The sequence below is a fragment of the Ovis aries genome, chromosome 14 (assembly GCF_016772045.2).
Source record: "Ovis aries strain OAR_USU_Benz2616 breed Rambouillet chromosome 14, ARS-UI_Ramb_v3.0, whole genome shotgun sequence".
Lineage (NCBI taxonomy): Eukaryota > Metazoa > Chordata > Mammalia > Artiodactyla > Bovidae > Ovis > Ovis aries.
In genome coordinates this window covers 45,287,336-45,308,522 of record NC_056067.1, presented here as the reverse complement: position 1 = coordinate 45,308,522, position 21,187 = coordinate 45,287,336, and the positions used below count along the sequence as shown (strand labels likewise).

Here is a 21,187-nt window from a genome sequence, read left to right as displayed (position 1 = left end):
CCCAGAAGTCGACTGAGCACCCTCCCTCCCTCCCTCCCTCCCTTCCTCCCTCCCTTCTTTCCGGTGTCTACTCGGTTGACTGCTTTCTAAATCAGCCAACTTGCAGGCATATGCTGTCCTTCTATCTCTCTTAGCTTCCTTCTTAGCCCACTCGCTATCTGACCACACATTTATCTGGTCTTTTTCTATCCCTCCCACTTGATGTCAGTCCCAGCAGCCAGAGTGTGGGTCTTTTGGTCTGTGCAGCAGCCTTAGAGTCCAGCACAGGCTTGGCACAAGTAAGTGCTCAGTAACCTCATGTTGATGGAACAGGTGAATTCTGGGGAGTCCAGGCGCTGGGCAGAGTGTGACAGCTGAGTTGAGTGTCGTCACTAAATGTTAGCCTAAGAGACGGTCTTTGTGTCAGATCACATCACTGTAACCCAAACTTTAATGGTTTGCCTGTGACCTTTAGGACTTTTGTCCTATCTGTGAACCACCTGAAGTATTGTTATTTCGTATGTTTCTTGAAATCAATTCACTTGATTGGTTTTTTAACTTACTTCTTCCTAAGCTTTTAGCAAAAAAAATCAAATTTCCAAATATCCCTTTGGGGATGGGCATGTACACACTGCTTTATTCAAAGTGGATAACCAACAAGGACCCACTGTATAGTACATGGGACTCTGCTCAATGTTATGTGGCAGCTGGATGGGAACGGGGTTTGGGGGAGAATGGATGCATGTATATGTATGACTGAGTCCCTTCACTGTTCACCTGAAACTACCATAACATTGTTAATCGGCTCTACTCTAGTATAAAGCAAAAAGATTTTTGAAAAATTTAAAAACAATCACATTTGGCAAGCTAGTTTCCTTTTGCTCGGACACAGACTAAGTGAAGTATGACTATTCACCTAAAAGTCCCTCCACACCGCTCCCCGGGACACCCAGCCCACCCGGGTGGCGCTCTGGCTGCGCTTCAGGCAGCACAGGGTTACTCTGATGGCTGCAATTATTGACATTGCTCTGCCTCGCAGGGCGAAGTCCTTAGGGGCATTCCTCCCCAGCCAGACCTGCTGGAGCCAGGGGCTGTTGTCAGGGGACAGGTGCGCCAGGGCAGGTTCCCACACATGCACAGCAGAGCTGGTCAAAATGTCTAGTGGGGCTGCCTTGAAGTCCCTGCTGTTCTCTGCCACCCTCTCCGGCTTCGGTTCAGCTCCTGGAACTTTGCCAAATGTGTTTCCACTTGGGGACTTCACACAGGGTGTCCCTGAGTGACATTCCTTCCACACAGACACTCCCCCAACCCCGGGACCCTAAGTCTCCTTTCGCTCTAGTCTCTGCTAGCCTTCCCTGTTGGGAGCAGGTGTCGCATGCAGGGGCCAGGTGTTCTGTCTGATGTCATTTATTTTATGTCCTTCTCCCTGAGTGACTGCCAACAGCGGGAGGAAGGGGCAGGCCTTAGGGTAGGGTCCGCCGCTACCACCCGCCTCTCTGCCTTTCTCCTGCACGGGGACAACCCATTCCAGCTAAAGTAGCCTTGTCCCCTTCCCACTCAACATAGTTTAGTTATTTCTGCCCCTAGATCTTGACTTTGGTCTCTGATGTACCCCCCACCTTCTCCCAAAAAAAAAAAAAACAACCAAAACAGGGCCCAGCCACCTTCCTTAGGAATCGCCCGAATCCCCCATAGCCCTGCAGCTCTATTATTACTGCCCCTTTGGCAACATCATACTCAGAAGCTCCTGCTGCTTCTCACTGAAACAGCAGTGATGTACAATGGTCAGTGTAGGGGAGGGGGGTGGGGCTCTAGGGCCAGGTCCCAGGTGGGTGCTCAAGTCAGGGCTGCACAATCCTCCGCTGGGGGCCCTCGGGGAAGTCATGTCACCTTGTTGCCTCGGCCCCTCCAGATCCTCCACATCAGTGCCCGGGAATCACCAGACGTGTATGTGAGTGCTGAGCCACTCAGTTGTGTTGGACCCTTTGCAGCTCCGTGGATTGTAGCTCACCAGGCTCCTCTGTGCATGGATTCTCCAGGCAGGAATACTGGAATGGGTTGCCATGCCCTTCTCCACCAGGAAGAGTCATGAAAACACAGACTGCTAGGCCTGGGTAAGTCCTGAGAATCTGCCTTTTTGGCAGGTGCCCAGGTGAGGCTGATGCTGGTGGTGCCAGGACCCCACTTGGAGAACCATTGTCAGAGTTGTCAGGGAAGGAGGACAGAGATTAAACCAGGCAGAATCATGGGGCACGTAGTAAGCACTCAGCAAAAATGTTAGTTGTTGATAGCAATTCATGCCAGAGAGTCTGGCCTTCTTTAACTTCAAGAAGACTTGAGTCCAGGGTCTGGCCACATGATTTCCTGGCTCTGGGACCCTGGGAAAAATCACGGGGCTTCTCAGAGCCCCAGAGTTCTCACAGGGTTGTCCTGCAGGAGGTGGGGGTTCCCTTCCCAGGATAGCCCGAGCTTCCTAGAGGGCTTCAATACAAAGCTGGTGCCTGATGGATATTTCTTGAGTCAAATGAGGTTTGAAAAATTGAGAATTCCCTGGTGGTCCAGTGGTTAAGACGCAGGGCTTTCACTTCCGGGGCTAGAATTTGATCCCTGCTGGGGGAAACTAAGATCTCACAAATGACATGGTACAACCAAAATAAAGTCTTCATTTAAAAAGAAAGATTGAAGCTGCAGAATGCAGCATAAATGTGAGGCATGGCAGTCAAGCTGACGCAGGCTCAGGAATCACTGAGACCCGGGGTCCCCCTGGGACCCACGGGGGGAACGTCAGTGAGTGAAGCCAACCGGGTAGGGGACAACAGGGAATGGTGGGCACTGTGGCAAATCGGGAGCCAGGCTCCTTCCGAAGAAGAAACCGCCGTCTCGGTCAGTGAGACATGGTGGTACGGAAGTGGGAGCCTAGGGCTGTTGATCACTCTGACTGCGGCACAAGCAGAAATGAGGGTTGTTAGGTGAAATCACCCAGCAGTCAAACATGACCTCCCATGGATCAAACCCAGCCCACAGCTGCCAGATCAGAGCAAGAACAACTTAAGAATGGCTGGCCTGGGTGCCGGGCTAGAATCCCAGAGGACCCAGCGGGAGGGCAAGGTGGTGAGTGGCAGGCTTCCCAAGGATGTGTCAGAAATCGTCAGGAACTAGGCGGGTATTTGGTTTCAGGGCATTTATTTCACATCCCTCCGTACAGGTCCTGGGGCCAGGTGTGGGGGTAGGAGACCAGGCAAGGGGTAGCAATAAATAATGTGGACAGACGGAGCTCCCCTCCAGACAGATGAAGTTAAAGGAGGTTAGAGGGGAGCCACAAGGTGGAGGTGGGTGCTGGCGGGGCGGGGCAGCTGGGAAGGAGAGGGAGGCCAGGCCCCCACAGCTCTCCATCACCTGCCCCGGCCCTTCCCTGCCCCAGCCCCCACGACTTTGGGGAGGAAGGGAGCCCGCAGCCAGTGGGGGCCAGCGAGGGTCTTGGAGGGGGTGAGTGACCGCACAGAGTGCCCCCGGCTCCCTCACTTGACGCGGATTTCAGCATACTCGGCTAGCTCCTCCGTCAGGGTATAGCTGTCCTTGGTGGGTCGTTTTCCCAGGTCCGAGTGAGAATAGCTCAGGTCCAGCTCCGTGGGTTCTCCCCGAAGACCCAGGAGCCTCCTCTCTGATCCCAGGTGCCTCTCACTCTATGAAGGGAGCCAACCCATTAGGTGGTCCTGTCCCACCTTTCCCAGCTGCAGATGCTGGGGATGCTGGCACACCCGTGGCTCCAGAGCATGTGAGCCTCCTTCCTCAAGGACCATCCACCTAGCCTATCCCACAGTCCTGGGTCACCCTTGGGAGCCCTGCCCGCACCAGTGCCCCCTACACAAAACAATCTCCTTGCTGCTAAGCCTGAAAGCTGCCCACAAATTCATTGTCTCCAAGAAACCTTCATCAACCTGGGAATTTGAGGGGCACCCAATTCAACCCATAACGCCTTTCTAGATGGAAGCTCCCTGGTCCGGAACCCACTTTTCCCAGTTGTTGTAAGTGCCTGGCTCAGCAAACTCGGGTCTGGAGTGGTCCCTCCTCAATGTGGGACATCCTCCGGGTGTAACTTCAGCTTCCCCATCACGCCTGCCGTCCTTGACCTCCCTCCTTCACATACACACACACAGGACAGTGGCCACGGACAGACAGACGGGAGCAGTAGTGGGACAGAACAGACAAGGCCAGGGGGTGCTGGGCAAAGCCACACTGAACTGGGGACCAACCTGGACGCTTGATGGGAATGCACACACATGCACGCCAACCCCAAGGCCCAACACGGGCCCAGAGGTGGGCACACCGAGGCCCCCGGAACCTACCTCCTGGGGTGCTCATTCCAGGGTAGAGACCTCTCTGGACTATTGGAGAAGGAAATGCAGTCATAGACCCAGGCGGGGAGGGTCAGGGCTTCTCGTGGGCCCCGAACTCTACAGCCCCGCTCACAGCCTCAGCTGAGTGCCCTGTCCCAGCCCAGGGCCGAGTCCGTCTCAGCAGATCCTTTCCTCCCTGTCTTTGGGGCCAGCTCCCCCTCCACCCAGGGCCTCCCAGGCCCCTCCCAGACCCTCAGTGTCCCCGGCACCCAAGATCTCCAGCCAGCTTGGCGCCGCGGGGCTTTGGCCTCACCTCATATTTCTCTGGCGCCCCGGAGATGCGGAAGTCGCTGCTGAACACGACGGGGGGATTGTCCCCCCCCGAGAAGCTGGGGCTTTCCGTCACGTTCTTTCTGCAGGGCAGGACATATCAGCCCCAGTGAGGCTTTTGGGTTCCCTACTCCTCTCTCTGTCTGCAATCCCCTCTACCCTAGGAGTTTGGCCCAAGGGACTCTGGAGCTGCTCCCACCCATCTCTAAGACAGGGTGGGCGGCCGCTTCGGTGAGCAGCCTCTTCCTGTCCATCCTAGCCCATCCCTCTCCTGCTAAGACGAGCCACACCTGGGCCCCAGTCTCTGCCACCTTCAGGACCCCTGCCTGGCTCCTCTGGGTTCTCTGGGGCCATCTGTACCCCCTGGCTGCCAGGATGCGGAATGGGGAGATTCATTCCTTGTTGGGAGTGCTGATGTGTGTGTGACTCAAGGAAGAGAAATAGCAGCAGGCGGGTGTGACTTGCGACTGGGGAGCGTTTATTGATACCACAGATTATGTGTAGTTGTTGGAACCCACTGTGACTGATGCTGTGGCCGCAAGCCAGGGTACTGGCTCTCCGCATCACAAGGGAGGGGCAGGAGGAGACAGCAGAGAACGTGGGGCACCCGTGATGACTGGCGGGAAGGGTCCCGTCCAGGCACTGACACCTGTGACCCGACCATGGCGGCTCCTGTTAGCCGCTGAATTCTCACAGTGGAAGCTGCCCTCTCTTACCCACACTTAGCCTCCAGCTGGTCTGCCCTGCCCCGCCCTTGGAGGCTTCCTGCACCCACCCCCTGCCCTCCCACCCCACCACACTCCAGCTCAGCCCCATAGGCCACTCACTTTCTGCGCGTCTGGGTGATGTAGCACACGATGGCGATTAGGATGGCAAAGGCCACCACGGCTCCCACAGGCCCGATCTTGGCCCACATGAGGCGGTCTGAGGAAAGAGAAGACCCAGGCGCCCTCAGGGCTGCTGATGGGAGGAGGACACCAGGGTTCTTAGGAGACGGGCTGGGGCAGGGGTGGGAGTGAACGTATTTACACAGCAGGCGCACCCTTGCCCTGACTTGTTAGTTGAGCTGTTGGAGGGGCCCACGAAGTGTCAGCAAGCTTGGGGCAGCCTCTCCTAACTTGACCATTCGATCAACAGCATAGCAGGACCATCGCTCAGCGGCCGATAATCAGCCTCGGTGAGGGAAGCTTAGATCCAACAGGGGTCCCAGCTGTCCCCTGACTCCCAGCCCCTGGCCACATCACTCACGGGCTCCCTGGAAGGGCAGCTCCAGGCTCTTGGTGCCGTAGAGGTTGTGGGAGGTGCATATGACCCGGGGTGGGGCCTGGGCCTGCCCCCGCAGCGTCAGGATGCTGGTGAGCAGGAGGCCGCTGCGCTCTGAGTACACGAACTCGCGCTCCGTCTCGTTCACCGTCACGTTGCGCAAGGGCAGCTCGAAGGCCACGGAGGGCTCTGGGTTGGCTTTCACCACGCAGAGGCACTGCACCGTGTCGCGGGCTGCCGCACAGTGGGACTCCAGTAGGATCACAGGAGCAACTGCGGAGGCGAGACCAAGACCCGGTAGGCTGGAGATGCGGCCTTGGGGGCTTCTGGGCTGAGATGAGCTGCCTGTGCCCCCTGCACTCTCTCTTGCGTGTGCTCGCTCAGTCCTTTCAGTCGTGTCCGACTCTTTGCGACCCTGTGGACTGAAGCCCGCCAGGCTCCTCTGTCCATGGGATTCTCCAGGCAAGAATCCTGGAGTGGGTAGCCGTGCCCTTCTCCAGGGGATATTCCTGGCCCAGGGACTGAACTTAGGTCTCCTGCATTTTCTGCATTGCCAGCTGATTCTTTACCACCGAGCCACCAGGGACGCCCCACACTCTCTCTAATGCCCTCTCCAATGCTGCTCACCTTGTAAAATATAAATCAGATCATAGAGACTTCCCTGGTGGTCCAGTGGCTAAGCCCCTGCACTCACAATGCAGGGGGCCAGGTTCAATCCCTGGTTAGGGAGCTAGATCCCACGTGCTGCAAACGAAAACATCTCACATGCCGCAGTGAAGATCTCGAGCGTTGCAACCAAGACCTAGCCCAGCCAAATAAATGAATATATATTTTAAAGACATGAGGGGCTTCCCTGGTGGCTCAGTGGTAAAGAATCCACCTGCCAACACAGGAAACACGGGTTCGATCCCTCACCCGGGAAGATCTCACATGCCATAGAGCAACTAAGGCTGTGCTCCACAACTACTGTGTGCTCTAGAGCCTGGGACCTGCAACAAGAGAAGCCACCGCCATGAGAAGCCCAGGCACAGCAACTAGAGAAAAGCCCGTGCAGCAACTGAAGGCCAGCACAACCAAAGATAAATACAATCTAAACAAAAAAACCTGAAATAAAATCTTTAAAAAAGTGATCAATATAATATAAATCAATCAATCAGATCATGGTGCTCCCTGCTTAAACTCACGCCCTCCAACTGCTCCCCACGTCCCCTAGAATAAAGCCCCAATACTTTGCCTTGGTCTGCAAGGCCCTGCAGGACTTGGCCACACTCAGCTCCTCTGCTTTCACTCTGGCTCACTGTCTTATGGCCACACCAGCCTCCTTGCTGTTTCTCATACTCGCGGAACATTTTCCCACACCCTTTTCCCACACCCGAAGGGCTTCCGTTTCTCCCTCGGCCTTGAGCACTTCCCTGACACCTGCAGCACACACCCTCACTCCAGGCAGCTTCTGTGCAGACCACGCTCTTTCTCTGACCACACCATGTAAGCGGCACCTCGCTGCACTAACCATTCACTCGTGTTTGCTCCTCAGCACTTACATCTACCCGGGTTACATACTGATGTGACTGCTCTCTTATTTCCATCCTGACAAGCACTTGCTCTGTCTCCACTCTGTCCCCACTGTTAGAATATCCTTTTCTTTTTTCTCTTTTTGCCACACTGAGAAGCATGCGGGATCTTAATCCCCTGACCAGGTATCAAACCCATGCCCCTTGCAGTGGAAGCTCAGAGTCTTAACCACTGGAAGGTTTCCGGAACATCCCTTTCACCTGGCAGGAGCTCTGGGAAGACTCATGGGATGAGCGACTGAGTTCAGCCAGCTCCACCTCCTGGCCATCCTGCAGATGCCCCTACTCACTCCCCAGAGACCCTGCGTCCTAACCCTCCCTCCCTCCCTCATAGGACACACCAGATACCACCCTCCACCCAAGATAATTTTGTTGAGGTTTGTTGCCATTTGAATTACAAAAGTGATACTGGGATGGTTTTTCCCCTTTCATTTCCCAATAAGAGATTATAATAGAACATTGAATGTTACTTTTTAATCTATGTTCTCTTTCCCTCTGAGAGTTTGGCACTTGCCTCTGCTCACTCTAGACTGACCTTCAATTTCCATACAAAAAGAATATGCAGGTAACAGGGATGGGGCAGGGAGCCATGAGACTTGGGTATTTGCAACAGGGATCATTCCATTTGGAATGGGTACATATCTCTGAGTCTAGTAAATTAAAAGTTAAATAGTCCAAATTCTGTTTAGGTAGACATGTATATGCTTGCTATGTTGTTTAGTTACTAAGTCATGTCCAAATCTTTTGGGACCCCATGGACCATAGCCTGCCTGCCTGTCTCCTCCCTCCATGGGATTTCCCAGGCAAGAATATTGTAGTGGGTTGTCACTTCCTTCTCCAGGGGATCTTTCCAACCCAGGGATTGAACCTACGTCTCCTGCATTAGCAGGTGGATTCTTTACCACTTAGCCACCAGGGAAGCCTGATGCTTACTATAGTATTAACAAATTAACACACCACAGAGTGAATTAGTAATGACCAACCTGAACTGACAGTAATCATTTTAAAAAGTAAAAACCTTTTCATTCTAGACTGTACCGCTAGTACAGCTATGACAGGGCTGCGGAAATGCTGACACCCTGCTGTGTGCTCAGCATCTTTGCAGAGCTGCCAGCAGCCCCGAGACCTGTGAAACCCTGCCTGACACCAGACAAACCCCAGGTCCCACAAAAGATGGGAGGTCTGGGGTGTGAGACAACTTTGGCTTGAATTCCAGCTCTGCCATCTACTGGCTGGTGGCCCGAACGAGGCCACTCAGCTTCCTGGACCTACAAGATGGACTTCTCATCTGTGCAAACAGGGGTAATGGGTGCTTGACTTGCCAAGGGCTACGGAGAATACACTCTGAAGTGGGAGTACAAGTGTGTTGAAAGGAAAGCTTAACATCCCACCTAGGGATTTAGGATTAGATAAAGCGACTGAGCACGCACGCATGCACATAGAACTATTCCAGCAGAGGGCGCAAGTGAGCAACGCCTTGGCAGCAGGAAGGCAGCGGATATCCAGCCAGGAGTTCAGGGAGGTGAGTGGGAAATTAAGAGGGTCTCTAAGACTTACAGGGCACGTGGGCTCCTTAGTGTAAGATACTGCCACACTCATCTTTCAGAGAAGAGAATCAGAGCTCAGCAAAGGCGAAGTCACTCGTCTGGGATCACACAGCAAGACGTGTGTAATCCAACAGAGCTTGGATTTAGACCCAAGTCCATTCAGCTCTGTCGGGTGCTGGACACCAGTAACACTTCCACTTCTTCATATCAAACTGGAGTGACGAGCAATCCCTACCCCCAGTCACATTGTTGTGAGAACGAAACAGGTCAATATGTCCAAAGGGCTCAGACCTGCTCATCACAAGATCTCGGTGAGGGTGAGCGCCCTGCAGGTCCCCTGCTGGGACCCCCTCTTCAGGAGCACCCACTGTTGTCAGCGAGCATGGAAGCCCCAGTACTAGGAGACACAGACTTCGGGGACAGAGATGAGACTGAGGGATGGCTCTGCCTAGCAAACTGGGGCTGGACTCCCAGAGCTCAAGCACTGTGACCCAGACCTCGGAGCCCAGCGACGGGCTCAGCAGGGGTGGGGGTAGGGGCATGGCTGCTTGTCCCCTCTGGCACATTGAAGGCCTTGAGTCCTTGGGTACCAGGGACTTCAGGGGAAACTGAAACAGCCAGAGGTTTACGAACTGGACAGACAGGGTCCAGAAGAATCTTGACACTGGCCAGCCTCCCAGCTGCATGGCCTTGGGGAATTCTGTCCTTCAGTTTCTCCTCGGTGAAGGGAGATGATGACAATATGCAGCTGCTTCAAGAGGTGACCAGAGAGGGGGAGGGGGACTCAGTGTTTAATGGGGACAGAGCTTCAGCTTAGGAAGGTGAAAAGTTGGGGAGATGGGTGATGGTGAGAGCTGCCCGAGAGTATGGATGTACTTAGTGCCACTGGGCTGTACAGTTAAATATGGTTAAAGATAGGGTGCTTCATATTATGTGACTTTTACAACAATAAAAAAACACATTTAAAAAAAAAAAAAGGAAAGAGGCCACCACAATCACGCGTGCTGGGATGCAGCGCTGGTGCGGGGTAGCCCCTCAGCGTTGTTTGCTGCTGCCACTCTCATTGTGCTTCCCTGGTTGCTCAGGTGGTAGAGAATCTGCCTGCAGTGCAGGAGACCAGGGTCCAAACCCTGCTGGGAAGATCCCCTGGAGAAGGAAATGGCAGCCCACTCCAGCATTCTTGTCTGGAGAATTCTATGGACAGATGAGCCTGATGGGCTACAGTCCATGGGACAGGATGGTCTGCGACTGAAAATGTACATGAGGTGGAGTTGTGTGCACGTTCAGGGGCTTCCATCAGGTTCTCAGGGGCTTCTCTGACTCCTACACCTAAGAAGCTCTGATTAGGGAAGTAGATATAACGGGGAAGACCAAGAGGAAGAAGGAGGGGCATGTATGAAGAAGGCAGAGTATACACAAACCATTCACATGATCACAATTGATGCTGGGAGGGAGCAAACTGGGAGGAAAGATGTCTCCAAGATGAAAGGTCAGCAGAGCAGTGATGGCCATCACCTTGCCCTGGAATAATCTGTCTCCACTTTGCTGACAGAGCCATAGTCAAAGCTATGGTTTATCCAGTAGTCACGTATGGATGTGAGAGTTGGACCTTAAAGAAGGCTGAGCACCAAAGAACTGATGCTTTGGAACTGTGGTGCTGGAGAAGACTCTTGAGAGTCCCTTGGACTGCAAGGAGATCAAATCAGTCAATGCTAAAGGAAATCAATCCTGAATATTCACTGGAAGGACCGATGCTGAAGCTAAAGCTCCAGTACTTTGACCACCTGATGTGAAGAGCTGACTCATTGGAAAAGACCCTGATGCTGGGAGAGATTGAGGGCAGGAGGAGAAGGAGACGACAGAGGATGAGATGGTTGGATGGCATCACTGACTCAATGGACTTCAGCTTGAGCAAACTCCAAGAGTTAGTGAAGGACAGGGAAGCCTGAAGTGCTGCAGTCCATGGGGTTGCAGAGTCAGACTCAACTTTAGCAACTGAGCAACAACTGACTGTGGCCACTTGCAGACTATTGAGTATGGACTGCGCTCAATACCTTCTGACAAACTTGTGTGGTGGGGACCACAGTAGGTGGAATAAGTAAGTCTGGAAGTGGTGACTTTGGAGACAAGTGCCAGAGGCCAGGCTGGGGTTGGGGAGGAAGCAGAGAGAGTGGAAATATGGAGGTGACATTCCAGAAGGAGGTGCTGGAGGAGGGGAAGTGGAAACCATGACTTCGGAGCTATGACCCGAATGATGGCTGGGGTGGGAGCGGGGTGTTGGCAGTGCTGTCCAGAGAAGGGAGGTCAGGAAGGGGACTGGTTGGCAGCGAAACAATGAGCTCCATTCCCAAGACAGTTAGCTTTTTATCTGCATCCGTCTCATCTCTCTGGCTGTGCTGTATCTGTTAACATGCTTGGTGTCCTCTCGATCCTATCCCCCACCTCCCGCTGAGCCACACAGCTCGTGCACATAACAAAGGCTTGATCAATGTATTCTGATGTCATAACTCAGGATGAGGTCAGCTTTGGGCATTACAGAAGAGTGCAACCAGACTCCTGCATCTGAGTCTCAGTTCTGCCTGGGTGACTCGGGGTGAGTGACATAACCCCTAAGGGCCTCAGTTTCGTTCTCTGGAAACTGGGGACAGTAAGAGAATCTCCCTTACTGCGATGTCAAAGAGGTGAAAGAGTAGGCTCCTGTCAAGAGCTTCCAGCGGTGCCTGATTCCTGGCGATGCTCCGCAGGGTTAGAGGTTGTGGTTTCTGTTTTAGTTAATGCACGTGTGCTTCCCCGGTGGCTCTGACAGTCAGGAATCTGCCTGCAGTGTGGCAGACCCGAGTTTGATCACTGGGTCAGGAAAACCCCCTGGAGAAGGGAATGGAAACCCACTCTGGTATTCTTGCCTGGGAAATCCCACGGACAGAGGAGACTGGTGGGCTACAGTCCATGGGGTCGCAAAGAGTTGGACACGACTGAGTGACTAACACTTCTACACTTCAGAGAAGAAGTGGCCACAGGATTCAGAAATATCCTTGGTCAAAAGCCCATCCCAGGGTGTGGGAATATTATATTCTCAGGTGGGACTTTTTTTTTGGCCAACTTGCACGGTATGTGAAATCTTAGTTCCCCAACCAGGGATCAAACCCATGCCCCTCATTGGAAGTGTGGAGTCTTAACCACTGATTGCCAGGGAAGTCCCTTAGGTGGGTCTTTTCTTGCTGTGGATTTAGCTTCCCCACCCCCATCTGCTGGAGCAAAGCTGACCCTTGGTTGGGATGCTGAGTGTCCCCCATTGAGCTCCACTGCAGGGGTGGGTGGGCAGGAATCAAGCCCACCTGCTCTCATCAGAGGAAGAGGGTCGAAGCGGTGGGGGTGGGGGGTACTCACACTCCACAGACAGGTTGAAGGCGGTGGCCCTCTGGCCATACTGGTTCTCGGCCACACACCAGTACTCTCCGTCATCCTCGGGTGTGACGGCCGGCAGCTCCAGCTGCAGCTCACTCTCATAGATAACCGTGGCCAGAATCTGCTTCTCCTTGAAGATGGTGAGAATAGGATCCGGGTTGCTCTGTGTGGAGCACAAGATGGAGACTGTCTCGCCCTCCACGGCCACCACTGTCCCGTTCACTGTTGGCTTCCAGGGTGCATCTAGGGGGCAGGACAGGGGGCCAGTGGTCAGAAGCCAGGGAGGCCTCTTCTGCCAGCCAGCTCTCACCCCTAAATGTGACCCTCAACACCCCAGTTGGAACACACCACCTCAGGACAGCCCGGGTAACGCCAGGCCTGGCTGTCTCGTTTACAGAGATTCTGCAGACACGGTGCTTGTGTCTGAGTCCCGGCTGTACCCCTTCCCAGCTGTGTGTGGACCCATCTCTTAACCCTTTGGGGCCCAATTTTTAAAATCTGGAAACTAGACTTAAAAATATTCCCAGCTTCATAGGGGTCACTGAGAATAGACTATGACTTGCGCTGCTTTGGCCTGAACAAGGCAGATGAAGATCTCTGTCCATGTGGACAGATGCTGTTTAAGGAAATCAAGTATATAGTTGGCAAGATGGGGAGGAGCACTTTGGAGAAAAATAAAGGTGGGATGGAAGTCAGGGTAGTTAAGGCTTTAACTAGGATGCTGAGGGAAGGCTCCCGTGAGACTAGAAGGGAGCCGGGAGGAGGCAGCCAGCCATGGGGATGTCTAGGGAAAGACCATTTGTGTAGGGCACTCAGAAACTGCTGAGTAAATCAAATGCTGCCTGGCGCTGTCATTTTTATTATCCCCAGTCCTGGGCACTTTGCCTCAATAAATATTTGTGAGTGAATGAATGAATGAATGACCTCTCCTTGGCTCCTAGCCAAGAATCCTGTTTGACCCGCCGCCTCCTCCTGAAGCCCACAGGGGCTGGATCAGGCTTGGGTTCCCCTCAGCCCTCCCATTGGAACTGTAATAGGGCTCATTTTAAAATGCAGATTTCAGGGCTTCCCTGCTGGTTAAGAATCCACCTTGCAATACAAAGGACATGGGTTTGATCCCTGATTGTGGAATTAAGATCCCACTTGTGTGTGTTCAGTCGTGTCCAACTCTTTGTGACCCCATGGACTGTAGCCTACCAGGCTCCTCTGTCTGTGGGATTCTCCCAGAAGGAACTGGAGTGGGTTGCCATTTCCCTTCTCCAGGGAATCTTCCCAACTTAGGGATCAAACCTACGTCTCCTGCATTGACAGGCAGATTTCTTATGACTGAGCCGTCTGGGAAGCCCCTAAGATTTTAGGGCCACATGATGCAGCCAAATAAACAGATATTAAAAAAATAATAATAAAATGCACATTCCTGGGGCCAAGCCCAGCTCTACGCCCCAGGAAACTGAATTTAACAGGCTTTCCTGGGTGCGCAGGGACCACCTCTGATTCTCTCTTCCTATCTCCATCTCCTCCTAGCCAGGAGACAGGCGCCCAGCAGGTGTTCAAGAATGAAAGAACTCTTTAACCTGAAACTTCCTCTCCATCTTCATCTCAACTGCAGGCATGGACCTGACCGCCATCGCTACCCTCAACCCGTCCCCCCAGCTCTGCCCTGGGCGAGGCTGGTTCCCCAGCGCGCGGTGTGCGGGGCGCACAGGGCAGCGACTCACACATGACGCTGAGCTCCACGGTGCGGTTGTCCTGGCCGTAGGTGTTTTCAGCCAGGCAGAGGTAGACGCCGTCTTCTGCAGGGGTCACTTCTTCCACCTCCAGGGACAGACTCTCGGCCACGGCCTCCCGGAGCACCGTGCCATCGCGCATCCAGGTCAGCAACGGCGGCGGGTTGCTGTCGGCCCCGCAGAACAGGCTGACGTGGGAGCCCTCGATGGCCTCGACCGTGGAGTTTATCTCCACGATCACCGGGGGGTCTGCGGCGCGGTGGGAGGACACAGGACCTCAGGGGGCGCTCGCGCAGGCCCCGCCCCCTCCCTGGACCTGACCCCGCCCCGCCCCGCCCCGCCCCGCCCCTGGCCCGCACCCAGGCTCACACTTGATGTCCAGGCTGGCGTAGCCCTCGAACTGCAGGGTAGTGTTGGGGAACGAGGCCTGGCAGCCCAGCCGGTGGCCGTTGGTCTCCCTGGTGGGCACAAAGTGCAACAACGACACCTGCACCCAGGTACCCTCCTCCTCGCGCAGCCGCCCCAGCACAGTCGGCTCTCCGAGCCCCTCGTGGCCCAGCCAGCTCAACTCGGGGCGCAGCTCCGGGCAGTTGTCAGGCACCATGCAGCTGACCTCCACTTCTGTGCCAGCCATCACTTCCGGGGGGACCACGATGTTGGGGGTGTCTACATGAGCCCGGGAGATGGAGGGTGAGGAAGCAGCGTCGCCCACCAGCCATCCCTCACCCGAGGCTGCTGCCGGACTCCATTCCTGGCTGGTTCCCTCCCCGCGCTTGGATGCAGAGTTCCCCACAACCGGCTCTTCTCCTGGGTACCGTTCACCCAGAAGCCCTCCGCAGATCCAACGAGGGATATAATAATAATGGAAACAACAATATAGTGTTCTGAATACTTCCCGGTGTTTGACTTGCCAGTCCTTCCAGCCATGCTGAAACTAGAGGCTGGGTAATGTTATTTTGCTCATTTTACAGATGAGGAAGCTGAGGCTACAGCTAGTACCAGATAAAACTGAGCTTCAAACCCTATTGCTCTTGCTTCATCATCTGTGCCCTATGTGTGCGTGCTCAGTCACTTTCAACTCTTTGCAAGTCCATGGACTAGGTAGCCGACTAGGCTTCTCTGCCCATGGAATTTTCCAGGCAACAATGCAGGAGTGGGTTGCCATCTCCTCCCCCAGGAGATCTTCCCAACCCAGGGATGGAACCTGAATCTCTTGCATCTTCCTTCATTGACAAGCAGATTCTTTACCAACTTTGCAACCTGGGACGCTCCGTGCCCCAGACAATATATTATATTCCTCAAGAAACTTTCCTTCTTCCCATGTTTGCTTTGCTTTACCTTCCACGTGTGTGTGTGCGTGTGTGTGTGTGTGTGTGGTGTGTCCTGGAGCTGTGTCTGTCTGTGCCAGTTTGGAGTTGGGGGTGGGGTCTCTTTTGCATCAGGGCTGTAATCTGGCTCCTCACATGGTCTCAGCTGATGGGGAACCTGAATCTAAGGATTCCATGCCTCTCAGGGCCTCTCAGAAATGAGGCAGTGGACCCTACTCTGCCAAAACTGGCCCAGAGCTGCATTTTATTTGGCGTGAACTTAAGACATTAAAAAAATATATATCTGAAGTAGCAGCCTATGCTGAAAATACACAGCTCTGGTTCCCCTGGAAAATTCAGGGAATTTCCTGGCCATTCAGTGGTTAGGACTCCAAGCCTCCACTGCAGGGGATACGGGTTCGATCCCTGGTCAGGGAACTAGGATCCCTGTGTCTCTGAAGAGTAACAGCACTGCTTTCCTCTGGGGAGGACAACACAACTTGGGGCCCTGCTTTGCCCCTTTCTGTCATCTGCCTGGTCATGTGGGCCGGAGGGTTGGCACCCCTCCCTCCAGCCAAACCAGCAAGTCCTTGGTTCTGGCGACCAAATCTCCCCAGAAGGGCACTGGGAGGGCTTCCTCTTTCCCACGCTCCCCGCCCCAGGCACAGCCCCCGAGACTCACTGATGATGTCCAGGACGCTGTGCTCTGAGAAGGTGTACTGGTTGTAGCCCCCCAGGTCCCCTCGAAAGTAGTATTTGCCGCCCAGCTCGGGGCTTAGGTTGCTGAGCAGGAGGGTGCAGTTGCGCAGGCCCAGGTCTCCCAGGAGGCGGCTGCGTCCTTGGAAGCTCTCGTGTACCACCTGCGTGCGTGACTTGAAGACCACCGGAGGGTAGTTTTTCGGATAGGGGCTATTGAAGTACCAGACGCCATGCACGACGGCCGGCCGCAGCTCATCGGGAAAGCTGAAGCGGCAGGGGATGGAGACGCACGTGCCCTCAAAGGCCGAGATGGACGATGGCATCCAGGCGCCCCACTGACCCCCACGAGAGGCTGTGGGTGAGCAGGACCGCTGAGGCTGAGAGACACATCCTGCCCGGTGCCCCCAACCCCCACTCCCATCACCTCCCATCACCTGAGGGGTCCAGGGACCCCAGCCTGCTCAGGGGCCAGGACCCACAGACCCCCAGATCCCCAGGCATTATTACCTGAAATCATAATCCAAAACAGAGACAGTGCCGTGAGGAATATCATTTTGTACAGCAAGTGAGCAGAGCTGGAGAGGGGAGAGGAGAGTGTTCAAGGCCCAAGGAAGTGAAAAGTAAGACTTCTGGTAAGATTTTGGGAAGCAGCCCATTCAGATGTTGGCTGCTGCTGCTGTTAGTATTTATGATCACAGACACATCTATGGCATCAACCGTGTACCACCCGTGGTACTCTACTATACAAATTCATCTGAGGTAGGTGCAATTATTATCCTGTTTTTGTAGCTGAGCTCCAGCAAGACTGAGTAACTTGCCCAAGGTCACACAGCCAGCAAGCAGCAGAGCCAGGATTCAGGCCCTGTCTCCCTGTCCAGGGTTGCAGACTTCACCACCAAACTGTCCTGACTCTTTATGGGTTTGTTGTTATTCAGTTGCTCAGTCACGTCCAGCTCTTTGCGACCCCGTGGACTGCAGCATGCTAGGCTTCCCTGTCCTTCACTGTTTCCCGGAGTTTGCTCAGATTCACGTCTATTGAGCCAGTGAAGATATCTACATGGTCACTTACATGCTAATAATTATCTTCATCACCATTATGCCCTTGGGGATCTCCAGAAAGTAAGGATAGAGCCAAGTTTGGATGACCAAGAGGAAGCAGGAAAAGCCAGGAGGAAGGGAAGTTGGAACCCTCCCCCCTCACCTCCGTCTCCCTGAGTTGGGAACGCCTTCTGGTCCCACTTGCAGCTGTCAGCCGGCCAACCTGGAGCAAGAATCAGACAGGTGCAAGGAAGTGGGGGCCCGAACATCCCCCACCCCCGCTCGCAGGATCCGCCAAGACTCGTGGCGGTTGTCAGGCTGCCCACGCAGTCTCTGTTGCCCATGGCCTCTGGATGTTTGAGACCCTCCCACACAGCCTCAAAGCTACTCTGCGGTCGCCTCCCATGGCAAGCCGTGATGGAGAGCTCCAGGGAAGCAAAGGGGAGCAGCAGCACTTTGGGGTGGGGGGAGGCGAGGGGTGTGAATGGGGCAAGGGAGCACTTGTCCCACGGCTGAGGCCTGGGGGTGGCAGGCTGGGATCCAGCCCCATCAATGACTGGGTTTCACAGCATCAGCATTCCCAACATGCCGCGGGAATTCCTGCCGCCCTCTCCCGCCCCACAGACGGCCCCTGGTGTCCTCACCCTCCGGAGGCCAGAGCCCAGTTACAAAAGAGGCCTGTTCCCTCAGGGTGAGGGTGCCTCGTCCTGGGGGGCTTCTGAGGTACGTGGGGTCAAGAGAAGAGCTGGGAACGCCTGGCTGGGCTCCGAGTGGAGCCAGGAAGGACCAGGGACTGGGGTTAGTGAGTCCCTGGCACCCGGCTCCTCTGTGGGTTGCCTCGGATTGGAGCCAGGGCTTCCAAGTGGCTGCTTTTTTGGCCTCTGACACTGTCTTCCCACGGACAGATGCACGTAGTCAGACACATGCAAATGCTGGTATGAAATGTTACCGATCTGGACAAAACCAGAAGGAGCCGGCTCACCCCAACAGCACTGCCCAGGACCCTGCACACCCCAACAGGCACTGGGACCCACGCGCAGCAGATACTCACACACACCTCATGCTCCTGCCCACCACACCCCTGGACAGCTACAGGCATGGCCATCAGGCACACACTCTGCATGCCGTGCTCCCAAAGGCACTCGGACTGGCACACACATGGAGGTGTGGCTGTGGCCAGACCCACCCAGACCCATGCCAGAGAACACGCGGCAGATGCCGTCTTTGCACCTGCCACAGGGAGGTCCTGCGGGTAGACACAGGTGAGGGCCACTGGCCCAGACTTATGAACCAAGCGTGTAGACCGTGCCTTCTGAATAAGGATGAAAACTGTTTTGGGGGGATGGGGTCCAGAAAAGCCTGAGTTATTATGATGGTTTGTGGCTCTCTAAAGGGCTGTAGTACATAGACGCAAACAGTCCATCCATTATCTTAAGATTTCATGGAGGCAGTGGGTTTAGGAAAAGCAAGTCCGAAAGGTTTCCTTGGTGAGATGTTGCAAAAAAGATTGAGAAACACGGACATGGATTAAGGCTCACTCAGAGAGGTGCACGCGCCCGTGCACACACACCCCTGTCGCGTGCTCAGTGTTGGAACTTGCCCACTCAACACCCCCAACCCCGATCCCCTCCCAGATGGCAGGATACAGACCTGTGATCACCTGGGCATCCTTTCGGTCTTCTCCTGGCCCTGGACCACTTCCACCCCAACTGCCACAAACCTAGGAGCCCCAGGGCAGAATCTCCAGCGGAGGGGTGCCGAGGAGGGTGCCTCATTCTCTCTCTCTCTCTGTGGTTTCCTCCCAAAGCCCAGTCAGTGTCCGTGCCATGATCCCAGCCCACGCCCAGAGCGATCCTGAGCAGCGCCCTCCCCCATCCTAAATTAGTGGCAGCTCACAGCCACCATCCACAGCCCGGAATGCCCCGCATTGCACCCGCCCTGGGCGACCCTACCCGTGCTCTCAACCGGGGTCCTCTGCTCTCCTCCCCATCCCCAGCCCTCTCAGCTGCAGTACTCACTTGATGCTCTTGCTTCTGCACCCTCTGCTCCGCCGGCCCTGCTCGCAGTCCCCTGGCCTCCCAGGGTCTAGGCCCCCACTCGCCAGCCCCTCCCCTCCCCCCGGGTGCCAGGGGCCGCCTGCCTCCAGGGCCCAGCTCCTCCCTGCCCCCGGGGGAGGGGGGCACAAAGGGCCCTTGTCACCACAGCTCGAACTGGGCAGCCTGACGCCTGGGTTCCACTAGCTCCTTCCTGGAGGGGCTGGGGGTGGCTGCCTCACTCGCTCCCCGCTCCATCCCCGCGCACCCTAGTTCTGGGTCCCTGGGAGGAGGGTGGGGGTGAGGGCGGGCATCTCTAACATCTCTAGAAGTCTCAGGCTGAGAGGCAGAATGTGTTGGCCTCAGCTTCTGAGGGATCTTGGTGGCAATGCTAGTAATAGCCTTAGGCCCAGGAGGCCACAGAGGCCAGTGTGACCAGAAGGAGGCAGGCTCCAGGGCTCGCTCTCGGCTTTAGTCCCTTCCATCTGCCCTAGAGGATGTTGTCTTTGGTGCCCACACCCTGGTCTATTCTCTTCCAGGCTCTTCTTGCCATCAGAAATGACTTATGTATTAACTGTCTCCTCCCGTGAGAACATGACCTTCAGGAGCACAGGGCTTTGCTTCCTCCCAATCTGTCCTGTGGGGAGATGGACGCCTGAGTTAAACTTCCTAAACACAGAGTGGGTACACGAGTGTGTTCCTCAGATACCCTCACTGGAGGCCTTGGCGCTGGTCCTTCCTCCTGGAAACTCCCCTGCCCTGTTCCACTTCCAGAACCGCTGCTGACCAGCCCCTCTCCGCCAAGCCGAGCCCCCCTGTTTAAAAGCTGCCCTGGAAGCTTCCCTTGTGACTCAGTGGTAAAGAATCTGCTTGCCAACACAGGAGACATGGGTTCGATCTCTGGTCCAGGAAGATACCACATGTCACGGAACACCCACATCCTTGTACCACAGCTACTGTGTCTGTGTTCTAGAGCTCATGCTCTGCAACAAGAGAAGCCACTGGCAAGGAGAAGCCCTCATTCCACAACGAAGAGCAGCCCCCGCTCGCCGCAAGCAGAGGAAGCCCGCGAGCAGCAGTGAAGACCCAGTACAACTGTAAATAAAATATTTTAATGCTGCCTGGCCCTTCCATGGCCCTTAGCACCTCGTTCACCCACCTGCACCCTCAGTGAGCTGCTTCCCCACTGGCATCTGAGCTCAGGCTTCTGCCTGTCTGTCTGTCTGTCTTGTTCACCCTTGTGTCCCCTAGCACGGTGCCTGGTGCGCGAGGGTGCCCAACCCGGGCTGTGCTGACTCTCTGAGCTGGGTGGAGACCCTCTGTGTACAGATTCCATGGGGATCCTCCTGCCGCCCCAGGCCCAGTCATGACCTTTGCATGGTGGTGGTGTGACTAAGCATTCAGTTCAGTTACTCAGTCGTGTCTGACTCTTTGAGACCCCATGGACTGCAGCAGGCCAGGCCTCCCTGTTCATCATCAACTCCCAGAGTTTACCCAAACTCATGTGCAGTGAGTCGGTGATGCCATCCCACCATCTCATCTGCCGTCCCCTAAGTGGAGCAGTGGCTTGATCGTGAGCTGCTCAGCCACACTAGGGCGTCTTCTGTCCTCCTTCAGGTCAGAGCAGTCAGGGGGAACGGAGGGAGGGAGGGCCCTTTCTCCCAAGGGAGAACCCGGCCCCGAGGCACAGGGATGGGTCGAGGCGGGGAAATCCCCAGACTGGGGAGTGAGGAGTCAGAGAAGCCTGGGGGCAGAGAGGATGAGGAGTCCCACCCCCACCTCAGGCTTCATGATGTCAGACTCTGCCCGTGCCTTTCCCAGGCAGGGACAAAGGCCCATTGAGAGTGGGGTGGGGCCTGAACGCCTGGGTCCCAGAGAAGAGAGGGACCTGGTGCGTGGGCTTTGGGGGAGGACACGGAGATCTTGGAGGACTCAGATGTCACAGCCTTCC

General features: G+C 55.2%; 1 protein-coding gene across 3 annotated transcripts; it reads right to left on the bottom strand.

Annotated features, from left to right (window-relative positions):
• Nucleotides 1–3,145: 3,145 nt before the first annotated feature.
• Nucleotides 3,146–19,265, bottom strand: MAG (myelin associated glycoprotein). Of its 3 annotated transcripts, XM_027977401.2 has the most exons (12): nucleotides 19,222–19,265; nucleotides 17,367–17,426; nucleotides 16,673–16,740; nucleotides 16,149–16,517; nucleotides 14,529–14,825; nucleotides 14,151–14,408; nucleotides 12,415–12,675; nucleotides 5,895–6,182; nucleotides 5,474–5,570; nucleotides 4,630–4,729; nucleotides 4,326–4,364; nucleotides 3,551–3,662 (listed from the first exon to the last, which is right to left on the bottom strand). In XM_027977401.2, exons 3-11 carry the CDS (start codon nucleotides 16,716–16,718, stop codon nucleotides 4,338–4,340), a joined length of 1,743 nt encoding a protein of 580 aa, XP_027833202.1. In that variant the 5' UTR covers nucleotides 16,719–16,740; nucleotides 17,367–17,426; nucleotides 19,222–19,265; the 3' UTR covers nucleotides 3,551–3,662; nucleotides 4,326–4,337. The 3 variants fall into 3 exon arrangements, with proteins under 3 accessions (XP_012045562.2, XP_012045561.2, XP_027833202.1); XM_012190172.3 differs by lacking the exon at nucleotides 4,326–4,364 and having other exon boundaries at nucleotides 3,146–3,662; nucleotides 18,854–19,265; XM_012190171.4 differs by lacking the exon at nucleotides 4,326–4,364 and having other exon boundaries at nucleotides 3,146–3,662.
• Between the last annotated feature and the right edge of the window lie 1,922 nt (nucleotides 19,266–21,187).

What these genes read in the sequence shown, in the direction of transcription:
- MAG (XM_012190172.3), bottom strand. Translation starts at nt 16,718, where the DNA reads ATGATATTCCTCACGGCACTGTCTCTGTTTTGGATTATGATTTCAG. An exon ending in CAGCGTCCTGGACATCATCA is followed by an intron (nt 14,826 to 16,148) that starts GTGAGTCTCGGG and finishes GGGCTCATGTAG; the next exon opens with ACACCCCCAACATCGTGGTC. An exon ending in CTTCAACCTGTCTGTGGAGT is followed by an intron (nt 6,183 to 12,414) that starts GTGAGTACCCCC and finishes TCGCCTCCGCAG; the next exon opens with TTGCTCCTGTGATCCTACTG.